Source organism: Pristis pectinata, chromosome 5, assembly GCF_009764475.1.
Source record: "Pristis pectinata isolate sPriPec2 chromosome 5, sPriPec2.1.pri, whole genome shotgun sequence".
NCBI lineage: Eukaryota > Metazoa > Chordata > Chondrichthyes > Rhinopristiformes > Pristidae > Pristis > Pristis pectinata.
Genome location: NC_067409.1, coordinates 99,045,287 through 99,059,855, shown reverse-complemented (window position 1 = coordinate 99,059,855; position 14,569 = coordinate 99,045,287). Strand labels below are relative to the sequence as shown.

At 38.1% G+C, this 14,569-nt stretch overlaps 1 protein-coding gene across 6 annotated transcripts in view; it reads right to left on the bottom strand.

Annotated features, from left to right (window-relative positions):
- The window catches only part of relch (RAB11 binding and LisH domain, coiled-coil and HEAT repeat containing), a 90,642-nt gene that overhangs the window by 16,922 nt on the left and 59,151 nt on the right, over positions 1–14,569 (bottom strand). For 5 of the 6 annotated variants that reach the window (XR_007956323.1, XM_052015552.1, XM_052015553.1 and 2 more), the window contains 10 exons: positions 12,339–12,410; positions 12,115–12,255; positions 11,827–11,991; positions 8,450–8,597; positions 7,656–7,812; positions 7,094–7,217; positions 3,986–4,034; positions 3,187–3,272; positions 2,982–3,088; positions 372–471 (listed from right to left, as the gene is read on the bottom strand). Coding sequence is in view for 5 of the 6 variants with exons in the window: in XM_052015552.1 (XP_051871512.1) it covers positions 372–471; positions 2,982–3,088; positions 3,187–3,272; positions 3,986–4,034; positions 7,094–7,217; positions 7,656–7,812; positions 8,450–8,597; positions 11,827–11,991; positions 12,115–12,255; positions 12,339–12,410 (1,149 nt within the window). In the remaining variant the exon portion in view is untranslated. The remainder of the gene's footprint in view (positions 1–371; positions 472–2,981; positions 3,089–3,186; positions 3,273–3,985; positions 4,035–7,093; positions 7,218–7,655; positions 7,813–8,449; positions 8,598–11,826; positions 11,992–12,114; positions 12,256–12,338; positions 12,411–14,569) is intronic. The other variant, XM_052015556.1, reaches the window with a different exon arrangement.

The following is a 14,569-nucleotide window of genomic DNA, read 5'->3' as shown; positions in this document are numbered from 1 at the left end:
CCATCTTTCCCTTTAATCATCCCTTAGAAAATATGGACCAATTTTCCTTCCCTTGACCAATCAGGTCTGGCAGCTTTGGTTGGGCACAGAAGCAACAAGATGTCTCACCCTGGATAAGAAGCTTATATTCTGAAGCATGCAAGAATCTAATTACATTGCTTTAATGACTAAAGCGTAACTGATATCAAATGGGATAACTACACATATCACACCTCTGTATAGATATACATTATACTTCAATAATTTACTTAGTCATCAGAAGGATACAAGCTGTCCCATTAATATTTATTACATAGAATTTGAACAATGCTTTAAAGATAGCCAAGTTTCAAACATTTTTATTGCCAGCAAAATACAACTGAAAATCTTACCTCAAACATTCTAGCAGCAGTGCACCTTACAAGTGCTGAAGTGTGTACAACTCCATACCATAGCACTGTTAAAAGCAGCTCATGGTATGCTGGGTTTGCACTAATAAAATAGAAAAAAAGAACTTAAAAAGATCAAATTTGGAGCACCAACAAAATGTTGCTCTTTTTGAAAAAGATTACCCCCTCCTATGCAGAAACCTTCTTAAATTCTTAAAGGTCCCTCCTTCAATAAATATTGGTGCATATATTGATTTTAAAATGGAAAAGCAGCTTAACCAGAAAGAGTTACACATCAGCTGTGTATGAACATGAAATTCCTTGGCATCCATATTATAATCATTGAAGTTGATTAACCATAATATTCAAAGTATGAAAGTAAATGACCATTTGCAACACAAAATCCTACTTTATGGAACTGAAGGTCTTCTGATGTCACAGACAATTAAGTACCTGGAAGCTTTAACCATAATAGAATAACATTAGCTCTCGACTTTTGCTCACTGGCATGACAGCATTTCCTCCAATCTCAAATACAATTCTAGATACACCAAGGTGTATAGTGAAAACAAGAATCAAACAAATAGACAATGCATTCCTCAGAGCTAAACATATTTTACAAAATGAATTTTTAGTATCAGAGTAACTCCTCCAAAATTGCAGAAATGGTGCAGGTGCTTCAAACACATTATAAAGAAAGGAAAAAGAAATTGAGAGCACAGCTAAAGGAAGTCAATATTAAGAAAAGGGATATTAGAAACTGAATTAGAAGGAAAATATTATGAGAATCAAAAGAGGATCACTGAAATGAGATAACATTTTAAAAAAGTACATCCTGTAATATTTAAAAATTAAAAGACAACCAGAATATGGGAACAAACTTAATGAATTCAGTAATCCTTTAAGGAAATAAAAAGAAAAGCACAGAAAATTGGAGAATAAAATGCCTTGAGGAATTGAGCCGGGGGTAACAAAGGTTAAAGGGGACATGCTCAATGAACTGAAAGAAAGCTTGAAGCCATTAACTGCACTTGATTGGGATGTCTACAAATCAAAAAAAAAATCATCCATTAAACCTGGTTAAATTCAAGGCTCGACTTTAAGGGAGGAACCTACAAGCATCGACAAAAATGAGGGAATACAGCAGGCATCACTAATGACCAAAATGATATTAAAATATTAAACACCACCTATAAAATACAAAGGGGTAATTAGACCTCCAGAAACTGGGAAGATTCTGTAATAAAATGGCTTGAAAAACAAGGAGATTGTGGTCATTTTCAACTTGTAAAATTTATAGCCACTTATGCCTCAAGGATCATATCTTTAGAGTGGCAGATTGTCTACTTGGAGTTGGAACAGTACATATTGCAGATGACTGGAAAAGGATTCTACTGTGAGAAATAACAGCACAGAGCTTGCTGGGAGAAATAACATGCTACCAAGGTACACTGTTATTAATGTACAGTTACCTAGCATATTCAGGAGGATAAGTATACACCATAGCTTGATTGAAGCATACCTCAAAAACTGGTTGATCAACTTATTTCTCATCATGACTACAAATCACTCCTAGCCTCCCTTTTTTATTAGGTATGGCTGCATTTGCACATTAACTGCTCATTAAACAATTAAGATGCAAATATCTTACAGCAACATATCAATTGTTACTGCATTGCCAATTACCTCCCCTAACACAAAATGGGGATAGTTTGAAGTGTTCAAACTTGTTCATCATATAGTTTAATCATTGTTGGAGATTTTATAAATAAATTAATCTTGCTTTTCATGAGCAAATTTTTTGTGTATTTCTTCTTTGCCTCTTACGTTTCAGTATAGATTATAAATCTCATTAATTAAGAAAATAAACTGTTGCTCCTGTCATTCAGCAAGTTCCCAGATACCTCTTGCCCTTGCATCACTATCAGCCCCATGCTTCAAGCAAGTTGCACGTGGAAGACCCGAGTTGAAGGGAGCAGGTAAATTTTTAACCAGAAAAACAAAGGTCTGCAGATGCTGCAGTCTGGATGAAAAACACTATGATGCTGGAGGAACTCAGCAGGGCAGGCAGCATCCATGGAGAAAAGCAGGCAGTGAATGTTTCGGGTCAGGACCCTTCTTCAGGCCTCAACCAACGAGAAACATTGTGAAATACCCACATTCAGGCCATGAGGGTCAGTTCAGAAATCAGAATAAGGCTGCAAAATAACACTCACATTTTAAAGCAATGAAGCAGAAAACATGACTAACCAGGTTGTTTGTAGAGAAACAGGCTAGGTGAAGCAGCAAGGGAAGTAGTAAGACAGGTGAGAAGTTGAACACAGGAAATACCCAATATATAGATATAGAGTCAGATCAACATGCAAACCAGAAGCCAACGCAAGGGAGATTTTGGAAGGTACAGTGGTGATAAGTATCAAATCTGTGTAAGGATATACAGGTACATGTACACAAATAATAGAAGCATTAGATAATCCATGCTACATCTGGAGACTGCAAAGAGAAGAGAATTACATGAAGTCAGAACAGGAGATATATGCACAAGTCTCGAAATATGGGATTAAGTACATGATCAAAGGATATAGAGCCTTCAGAAACTGTAGAATAACTTACCCCAGTTCCACAAATGAAGCCTTCAGACTATCAAGTGGCGCATGGGATAATGAAAGTGTGGTCATTACATCTTCCAAAAATCCCACTAAGAGTTTCCGGTCTTCTTCCTAGAGAAAAATTAGAGTATATTCAGGTCTTCAAATCCACTAATTAAAGCAAGAGATTTATTGATGGAGATGCAAGTTGATACTTGCAATCTTATTACCTGATTGTAACAAGTAAGTACTCCAGTTGCATATATGGGGACGGTGGCCTTTGTCAGAACTCCATTGCCAGCTGTTGCAGAAACATCTTTTCAAAAATAAAAAAAAATCAATGGACAAGGTTACTTCACTATTGTACTTAATCTCTTTTTGCAGAAACCATCCATCTCATAGTTAATTTAGCACACAGGGGCCAGATTTGGAAACTTAGAATAATCTCCAGAAAGATTAAATCAAACTTATAATAAAGCTGTCATTAGAATAATTTCCCTGCTATAGCAAATCTTAAGTAAAACCCACCAAGGCTCATACTGCTATTTTGCACAGGATAATTAAATCAAATCTTTGGTTGCAACAACAATACTTAATTTGTTTTGTAATGAGCATTAAACTTGACAGCTGCTCCTCAATAACGGCCAAAGAGCCTGAATGCCAAAACTACAGGTCAGCCAATAGTAAAAGCACTAACAATAAAACAAGGTTTCTGGTAACCAAGCATGATCATACTGGGGAAGCAAAATACATTCTGTGTAAGCTACACTGATAATCTCCCGAAAGAAAACTTAAATATTTTTAAGGATTCCCCTTAACAGAATAAAAACAGATTATACAGAGTTAACTTATTTTATGGTAGCCAAAGTTATTATATTGGTATCGGTTTATTATTGTCACTTGTACTGAGGTACAGTGAAAAACTTGTCTTGCATACCGATTGTACAGTATTCCATTGCCCAGAAGTGTAAATGAAGTTTTCAGTAAATATAAAGCAGTGGAAAGCTTAATGTTACAGGTGTGGCTTACCAACAGCTTCTTCTGATAGCCTCAGTATTTCTTGAAACTGTGGTTTTACCTAAGGGTGTACAATTATATTAGATTAGATTGCAGGAAGGCAGGATATTGGAGAATAACAGTAAATTTCTTCCCAAATGAAAAGAATTGAATTGAAAATTAAATAATTGAATCCTATCCCCATATTTGAATATTCAAAACACAAAATTCAAGCATTTGTTTTAAAAGTAAAGTTGATAGAGTCTGGGTAGAAGCTCTAAGATCCCACTGCAAATTTTGTTAACTCATTTTTCCAGTCAGTCTTACCACCTGCACAGATGCACTCGAGCATATTTGCTCCTGAAGAACTGCTACTTGAGAGAAGAAATAGGTAGAGTAGAATACAATTTTAAGATGCAAATGGGGGAGTAATTTGATTGAGATTGCCAGTTTAGATTTAAATGTATTTTTAAAAGTAACAAATGCAAAGCATTAGAAATGTTTGGTTGGTGATGGGTTTTAACACTACACGTTGGTACAGTGACACAGCAGCTAGAGCTGCTGCTGCATAGCTCCAGGGAACTGGGTTTGATCCCAAGCTTGGGCGCTGTCCGTGCAAAGTTTGCACATTCTCCATGTACCAGTACAGGCTTTCTGTAGGTGATCCAGTTTCTTCCCACATCCCAAAGACATGCTGGAAAATTAATTAGTAAATTACCTCTAGTGTAGGTGGGTGGTAGAATAAGCAGAGTTGATAGTTATGTGAAAAAAAAATAGGTTACAGCAAGATAATTAGACGGGTATATTCTAGGAGCCAACTAAGACTTGATAGGCTGATTAGCCTCTTACGTCATAAGGAAATATGAGAAATATAAATAATGAGCAAGGTACAACTCCTCTCATTTGCTGGTTCTCAAATAGATGAATATCCTAGGTAACAGAGGACTAATGAGGTAGAATCCTTGAGCAATTCCTATGTTCCAGTTGTGATTCTCTGTTGGATAAGAGTATAGAGGTTGGGAAAGAATGAGGAAGACGTAGATAGAGGAAAGATTATTGTACAAAATATTACTTTGCTAAAAAAAATGAACAATTCAAATATTGCAGCAAGCCATTTCAAACTTCATATTACCAGTGAGTGTTCCATTTTGGAAAAATAAAGTCTGACAATACTGGTTGAAATTGGCTGGTGTGGTAGTCGGTGATCAGCAACTCCTGTGGTTCGGCATGTTTTGAAACTGCAGTACAGATCTGTACTAATTAACTAATTCTAACTAACACCTAATCAAGATCTAAAAGTAACCAAAACCTATACCAATCTGCAGCTAATTAACCTACCAGAGAAACTTTTGCAAACTCGGCCAACAGAGTTTCCGACTTCTGGAAATAGCGGGTTACGGACAGTTCTTGGAACCCTTACATAACCCAGTGAGTGCTCAAAAGAACAGTGTTAAAAAGAACAGTTCTCCTGCTCAGAGAAAGATGATCAGGGGGCAATTTCTGTGGACTGGCAGGTCCTAAGGGTGTCCGACTAGAGAGTTCCAACCTGTAGTAGGTTTTCATAATTGCTCAACATTTTAATCCTGCTGTCATTATTTAACAGCCACACTGAATCTTTAAATGACCACAGCAGCAATTTTAGAATCAGAACCAAACGGGAATGAAAGCAGTTTTACACCAATTTCATGTCAGAAGTAACACAAGACTTTCTGAAGTGAAAGTTAATGCAACTTAGCAGAATTAATAATGGCAACATAAACTGTAATAAAATTGTTTTATTTTAGATGGAATCAAAATCAAATCATTTTTCTCTTGCTTTTTGTTGAGCCCCAAAATTCATTGATGTGAAGTCAGTGCATATCAAGGTAAAAGTACCAGCCTCTCAGTAGGTAGCAAAATTCTGCATGTTCATTGTAATGATATTTAACAGCAAACTGTATAAACATATTGAAAGTTACCCAGAGAAAAAGAAAACAATTAAAACACCCAATTGACTGGAGTCATTAAGTGAAAAACAAGAGGAAAAACAAGGATCTGATGCAACTGGGTAAAAGTCATCTATAAGCCAGCACATTTGAATGATATTGTTATACTATTACAATTTTTATGACAAACACTTCTGGGATCTTTCATATTGTTACAGTACATTGTTCAATAAGGATCACACCAATCAATACAGAAAATTTCATATTGACTGAAGGCACAGTAACCCACCAGTGAGCATTCTAACATAATAATAGAATTCAATGGCAAAAAACAAAGACAATGCTAACCAACAGTACCTGTTACCTGTGACTTTGATCGTGATAGACTAAATGGTGTTTCACCTTAACAGTATTGACTTTCCTTTCAGATGCAGAAAGCATGAGAAATAAAACAAGTTCTGCAAATTCCACACCCTCCATAATGCTGAATTTTGGTGGGAAAATTGGGTAACCTGCTGAGAAGGGGCATGAGAACGCCCCTGGATTTTGGCTCTGAGACAAAAGTAAATTAAAAACTGGGTGAATGCACATAATTAAAACCAAGAAATAGGTCTTTTCCTCCAAGGCAAACATTTCCACAAAACAAAGTCAGTTGTAATGTGGATTCTAACCCATTATTTCATTACATTGGCGAAATTTTCACAAAACCTATTTTAGACCCTCAATCGTTAATCTCCCAAAAAAAACTCAGATCAACAGGTTTAGGCTGATTTAAAGATTAATGCAGCAGTAAAAATATCACCATAGACTGAAATTATCATCATTTATTAGGTTTTACTAAATTGGAAGTCGCAGGATATGGATACAGTGAAGATTATACGAGTTTTTTTTCAGCTGTTACTACTGAACTTTGGGCAAGATGTGGTCAAATTATTGAATGGCATAAGATGTCCTATTTTAAACTTCTTCATTCTTAATGAAAGTTAGATCTTGCATTAAATCTAATTTGATTTAAATTTCATGATTTGATATGAAATCCAAGCAGTGCAAGATTTGGCGACTTAGTAGAATACACCTCTTTCTCTTATGTACAATGGATAAAATCGAATGCAGCTAGAATATACCAACATCTGGACAATAAAATCAGTTCACGTACACAAGTTCCCTTCTGTATACAAACAAGAAGATCACCAGAAAAATAAATAAATTAGCTCACCTTTGTATTTGTAAAAATTTTACCGAATGTCCTACATAGCCTCCAGAAATACCGGGAGAAGTCATGAACACAGGATGTTGAGGTAACATTAATGTTACCAACAGTTTCTATTAAATGTGGCAATCTGCAAAGAAAGGAGAGGTTATTATAACTTATGATTCACCTTGTGACCAGATCCATAAATTGCCAAATGACCAATGAAATCATTACTAATAATGATTACTCCAACAAAATGCTTCCAGCAACTCAATAGTTTTGCAGTTAGTAAGCTTAGCCAATCTAATCAGAAACGAATACTTTGAATATAATAAAAGGATGAAAATAATAAGCCTCTTGAAACTTGGAAATTAAACCAAAAAACTTCAGATTTGAGGATGCTTTCACTGCCATGTTAAATACTTATTAGAAGCATTTAAAAAAAGCATATGAAAATATTCAACATGTTTGAAATATCTTCAAAAGAATGGCATGGTGATAAGCATTAACTAATGTCAATAACCAATCACAGCAGGCAGATTCTGAAGGGAAAATTTCAACAATTAGTAGAATGAGATCGACTTACAATTGGTTAACAACCCACAATAAGTTCTCCCAGCCAGTGGTGCCCTCATGTTCCAGTTGATTATCATACAATTGTAGTAGCACCGATAGCTGTTCTCGACTTCCAATGATTGTTGCCACATCCTGAAGGGGGGAGGCTGGTCGAGGGAATCTGGTCACTAAAGACATTATTAATAAATAAAAATTTAGGACAGAGGCACACAAATAAATGGTTATGTTTTCAGTAATGGAAGCATTTTTCACTTCAGTTGTCTTTTACAAAATATAAAAAAAGCACTTTTATTTCCTTAACGTTTGGTGAGCTTGCTAAAGTTAACTACATAATTTAATTACAACGAGAAGGGTCCTCTTAGGTTTAGTCTCATTGCTGATCTTGGGTATGTGAAGTGACATTAGGAGTAACAGTCAGCTTCAGAGCTTACCACGGATGACAAACAATCCACCTAGTCAAAGACCATACCTGTCAAATAATCTCATTGGGAAATATCATGCCAAATACTTTTCAATCTGATCAGTCCTTCACATCAAGTAAACTTGCACAATATCTATTACTGCTCATAATTCCATTTTTCAACCCCTGCTCTCACTCATGAAACAACAAATGTAACCGCTGAGCAAGGGATTTGCGCAGATGGGTTCAGCAGTAACTCTAGTTTGGCTAGTTCATTTTTGAAATGTTGTAAATGGATGCAACTGAAAACCAAAATTACGTCCAATATCCAAAATGCTATGAGTTGATAATGAAGTAGGGCCTGTTAACATTGCATTTGCACATTATTCTGTTTAAATGATTACCTTCTATTTGTGGTACTTCTCCTTGAAGTTTTGCTTTGCTAGCAAAAGGAGCATTTTTCAGCACCAGGGCAAATAATGGTGGAATCAGTGACTGCATGGCTGAAAGATGTAGGTGCAGCTTGTGTTCATCAAGTCCATGCTCTCCATCCTACATGAGAACATGCAGAAACAGAAGTGTCAGGATTTTAAAAATTATAGAGTCAGGTGACCTTCCATTGATGGCAAATTGAAAAGTTAGCACACTTGCAAGACAACAACTTAACGATATCAAATCTTAACCTTAATCAGATCAATAAAGTTAAAGCCTACAAGAAAGTGCTCACAAATACATCAAAGTTTTTGAACAATTTGACTACCAACTAATCCCAAAGTAACTATCCAGACATTGTGTGCCCACTTCTCTCACCTGTCCTACACAGATTACCTTATAAAGTTTGTATTCAATAAGGCAATGAAATTTCTCTATTTCTGCCCATCGTTGGTACCTGATTAATGATTAAACTATTACAGAATTTATAAAAATCACCAGCCACTTTCCCCAGAGTGGCTTTGGAAGGTACAGAACAAAGTTCTTTATTGGTAAAACAAAGATGTTGGTTAAAAATAAAGGTTTTGGTAAAGCTGTAGCAGTTTCATAAAGGGTTTGAGATTAAGCTATTTAGAATCACTTATTTGGCCAGATGTCACCTGATAATCAGTTAATCACCAGTGGGGACCAATCAGCATGACAGCCTCAATCGTAGTGCTCCTGCAGATGGGACTCATTAGATACATGTTGGATTGCCTGAAATGCCAAGTAAATCTTAAATACAGATTAGAACAAGCTCTAATCAATTAATCCAACTGGCTACAATGCAAATTTAGCTGTTAAAAGGAACCTGGTCTTCAAAAGACTTACAAAAGCATTGTTGCAAATCTGAAGTAAAGTCAGAAAAAATTGGGACAAGCAGTGTTTGTGGATGCAGTGGAAGTTTCAGAACCAGGATCTTTTTAAATCAGAAATGGAAAAAAATAGAAATAAAGGAAAGGGATAGGGGTGGAGAGAATGCAGGTGGATGTCTGTAATAGGCTCATCCATTACAGTCCTTCCCTTGCATTTTCACTTATTTTTACAGCCAAAACTACTCAAATGGCTTCAGTCCAGAGGAACCCAGCATGGCTGAAGTTCATATCTATTACAGAAGTTCATAACTTTGCGCAAGATTCTGGACAAGAATACATTGGGTTGGATAACACTGACAGCTAATCAGCAGGTCCATTGAAAATATGAGAGCATGTGCCAGTGGATTAAAGGTTTCCAGGCTTGCGCAGTGGCAATGTGTGGAATGTGCTGGGGTTCAGATCCAAGTGCACTTGAATAGTCACTCATACTCTGATAACTCCAGGGACGAAGGGTACTCTGCCTGAGCTGAGGGGCCAGATGCACATTGTACCTGGCCCCTCACCTTTCTGCTAGATAGGAAACTGAAGAAAAATTAGCTTGTCATCAGCAGTTGGGAAAATATTGAAAGCTATTAAGGAAGTGGCAACATATAAAAGATGCTGAGTTGAATTTAAAAAGTAAAATTAGGAAGTCAAAGAGGATACTTAAACAATATTATAGGTAAATTCAAGGAAAATCCTAAAATTTTTTACAAATATGAGTGCATGGAATGGGCTGCCGACAACTGTGGTGGAGGTGGATACGATAAGGTCTTTTAAGAGACTTTTGGATAGGTACAGAGTTTAGAAAAATGGAGGGCTACGGGTAAGCCTAGTAATTTCTAAGGTAGGGACATGTTCGGCACAGCTTTGTGGGCCGAAGGGCCTGAATTATGCTGTAGGTTTTCTATGTTTCTATATTAAGAGAACTGAGTCAAGTTAACATGGATTTATGAAAGAAAAATCAATTTTGACAAACTTTTTTTTGTATGAAACAGTCGACGTTGTTAATTTGGACCTTCGGAAGACCTTCAATAAAGTGCCACTCAAGAGATAATTAAACAAGATTAGAGAATGTGGCATTGGGAGTAATTTGCTGGCATAACTAAAGATTAGTACAAAACAGAAAATAGAAGGTATAGACACAGCACTCAGTTTGGAAGGCCATGACTGGAGGGGTGACATACAGATTCACATTAGGGCCCTGGCTATTCATAATGTATATCAATGAGGGGACATAATGTTATATATCCAAATTTGCTGATGATACAAGGTGGATGGCAGTGTGGGCTGTGAGCAGGATGCAGGAAGGCCTCAAGGGGATGTGCACAGGCTAAGTGAATGGGCGGGGAGGCAGCAGATGGAACAATGTGGAAAATGCAAGGTCATCTAGTTTGGTAAAATAACTGAAAAGGTGGAGAATTTTTTTTAAGATGATGGCAGATTCAAAAGATCTGGGTGCCTTTGTACACTAATTATTGAAAGTTGACAATGCAAGTACAGCAGGCAATTAAGGTGGCAAATGGTATGTTGGCAGTCAATGCAAGAGGATTCAAGCAGATGAGGGCAAGGGGCAGGACAGGCCAAGTGTGATCTAATCCACTATGTGAAAATTCAGAGTGGGAAATTCTTATTGGTAATGATGCACATAAAAGATTTCTTGCTTGTTTGGCAACATAAGCACCCATGTTATTGTAAGGCACGAAGCCTTGGATCTTGAACAAGGTCAATTTTAGTTTCTACTGCAGATACAAGGTGCTTAACCAGAAATGTCATTGTAATCAATCTTTGTGGTCTCATTCTTCCTAAAGTTTTTCCAACAATGCTTCCCTGAGTACCTCCTTCAACTATACAGCTTGGACTGTATGATGAGGAACAAGCTACAAAACAATCCACTAACGCATTTTGAGTCAGTGAGCCAATGAGTTGGTATGCAACAAAACGACAAACCCAGTTTGTTAACGTTTTGAAATTGCAACAGGACAGCATACAACACGCAGCATAATGTACACTCGCTTCAGTTATTTTGAGTCTTAAAAGGAGATAAAGTATCAATAACAGAATAAACAAAATTTGACATAGCCACGAGATTATGGGGCAAATAATCAAAAAAGTTTTAGCAAATCGTAAAGGGGAAAAAAAAAGATAGAGGCAAAAAGTTACTGAAGGGAATTCCAGAACTTTGCATTTTGGTTTGACATTAAGAGATGAGCAGCAAAGTTGAACAATTAAATTTGATGATCAAAAAGGACAGAACCCCTCAGGATTACTGAATTGGAGCAGATGATTGACAGAGAGGGGCAAGACCAGGGAGCGATTTTAAAAGGATGACAATTTTAAAATTGAAGTGTTGCTCAACCAAGAGACAACCCAGGTTGGCAGGTACAGGGGTGCTGATGGGTAGACAGGATTTGCACTAAATTTAAAAGAAATACAGATACATTCTTTTAACCTACCCTGAGTATTTTTTCAATGTTGCTTAGTAGAGTTGGAATGAGATGTGACTGGAGTTTACCCAATTCTGTTGTCCATGCTGCAAAGGCTGGCAGGAAAACTTGATGTGTAGCATTAATCACCCTCTCAGAGGGGTCATTTAAGGCTGACATTTGCAGTTCAAAACCCTGTGGTGGAAAATAAGCTTTATACATATAAGCAAAGGACAAAATGTGGGAATTTCCAGAAAGATATTTGACCTGAATAGCAATGAAATACTATAACCACTGGTTCTTGGCACAATACCATACCTGCAAATATTTATCAGGATCATCAATGTATGCCATAATAATACCAAGACTTTTAATGACTGCCTCTCGCACTAGGTCCGCCTTATCTTCTGTCAACATCTGCTGCAGCATTGAAAGCACCAGTGAACTGCGAATCTCCTTCTATGAGAAAGAACTAGTCAGGTTAGCTGCGTAAAAAGTTTTGCTTGTTTGATTTTGAATAGAAAGATATGAATGTTTCTTACAGGCAAGTAGGGTGCAAGTGCTCCACAGGCTTCAGCCACTAGCAACCTTCGTTCCGGATACTTGTGATTGATCTGGAGAAAGGATAAATGAATAAAATATTTTATTTTCTGTTAATTTAGTTCGAGTTCACTCCATAACAGCAGGCATATAGTTAAAAATGAACAGGAAAGAAATCAATTTCGAAGCACTTCTACTGAGAAGATTGCATTTGCATGTTACTCCCATACCAAGGATGAATGCATATTCAAATACAGAACTCATTTGTGTGTTTCTGGTAACCCACTAGCACAATTCCCTAACACAAACGTGACAGTAATATCCAGGTTTAAATCTTTCATTTGATTGACATTGGATCTAAATTTTATCCAAATAAAGAAATGCCCATCTTGGAGTGATCAGTGGACAGGAAGCATGGCAGCAAATGCCATCATTTCAACATCAGTGTACAAACTAAAATCTCAAAATACACAAAGTTGGTTCCTGGCTATCTGTTTTGACACAGGGTATTCAACACATCCTTGTTCACCTTCTTCCAAGCACAATAGGTTGTAAAACACTAATTTTTGATGAGTGGTCAAGCAATGCAGAAGTAATGAACAAATCAAAAGGTCAGATGCCAGTGCAACTAACCTGCTGCTTCACAAGTCCACTAAATCCAGCAAAAACAGTTTAGGGGCTTGATGCACATTGCATCCAGTCCCTTAGCTTTATGCAGAAGATGGCCAATTTATATAGCACGACCACATTCATTTGAATCAAGCTGGCGGGTTTGATTGAAAATTTAAGCATGGCTAAGAGTTTTGTTTTCTCCCCTTGGCCTGGCAGAACTTGTACTTGTTCTGAACAACTTCTCTTCTGATTCCTCCCATTTCCTACAAGTCAAAGGCGTAGCCACTATCACTCGCATGAGTCCTAATTACGCCTGCCTTTTCATTGGCGACATGGAGCACTCTTTGTTTCAAACCTACTCTGGCACCACTCCAACTCTTTGTCCACTAAATTGATGACTGCACTGGTGCTGCCTCCTGCACTTGTGTGGATCTCATCAATTTCATCAACTTCACAACCAACTTCCACCCTGCTCTCAAATTCACTTGGACCATTTCTGATGCCTCTCTCCCCTTTCTTGATCTGTCTCTGTCTCAGGAGACAAACTATCCACTGGGATTAACTATAAACCCACTAACTCCCACTGTTACCTAGATCACACCTCCTCCCATCCCACCTCTTGCAAGGATACAATTCCTCTCTTTCAGTTTCTCTGTCTCCGCTGAATCCATTATCAAGAGGAGACCTTCCACTCCAGGACATCTGAGATATCCTGCTTTTTCAGAAAGTGGAGCTTCCCCCACACTGTGGTTGATGGAGCACTCACCTGCATCGCCTCTTATCCCACCTCCCCCCAGACGGAACAAGGATAGAGTTCCCTTGGTCCTTACGTTTCACCCGTCCTCTACCAGCCTACACGTCCAGCACATCATTCTTCAACATTTCCACCAGTTACAATATGATCCCACCACCACAGCACCAGCCACATCTTCCCCTCCCCACCCTTTTCTGCTTTCTGTGGCAACCACTCTCTCCCAGTGACTCCCTGGTTTGCTCATCCCTCCTCACCCATCTCTCTCTCCCCCCCCTCCCCATGACTGTAGAAGGTGTAACACCTGTCCCTATCCTTCTCCCCTCACCACCATCCAGGGCCCAAAACAGGCCTTCCAGGTGAGGCACAGATTCACACACATCTCCTCCAACCTTGTTTATTGCAGTGCTCCCGATGTGGCCTCCCCTACATCAGAGAGACCAAGAGCAGACTAGACAACTGCTTTGCGGAACACCTACACTCTGTCTGCCATGGTTGTCTGGAGCTCTCAGTTGCTAGCCGTTTTAATTCCCTTCCCCATTCCCACACTGACCTGTCTGTCCTTGGCCTCCACTACTGACAAGGTGAGGCTCAATGCAAACTAGACAAACGGCACCTCATATTCCTCCATTTAGTCTCCAACTCAACAGCACGAACATTGAATTCTCCAATTTCAGGTAAACTGCTCTCCCTGTTGCTTTTCTCTCTCCTCCTGATCTACCTAGTTCCTCCTACACCCACCTCACCATTATCCCCTTTCTCTCCCCTCCTCCATCTACTCTATTTGCCTGTCACCCACACATCCCTCCCACTGGGTCCCCTCCCCTATTGTTCCGATGTGCCCACCTCACCATCCTTATTTGGTTCCAT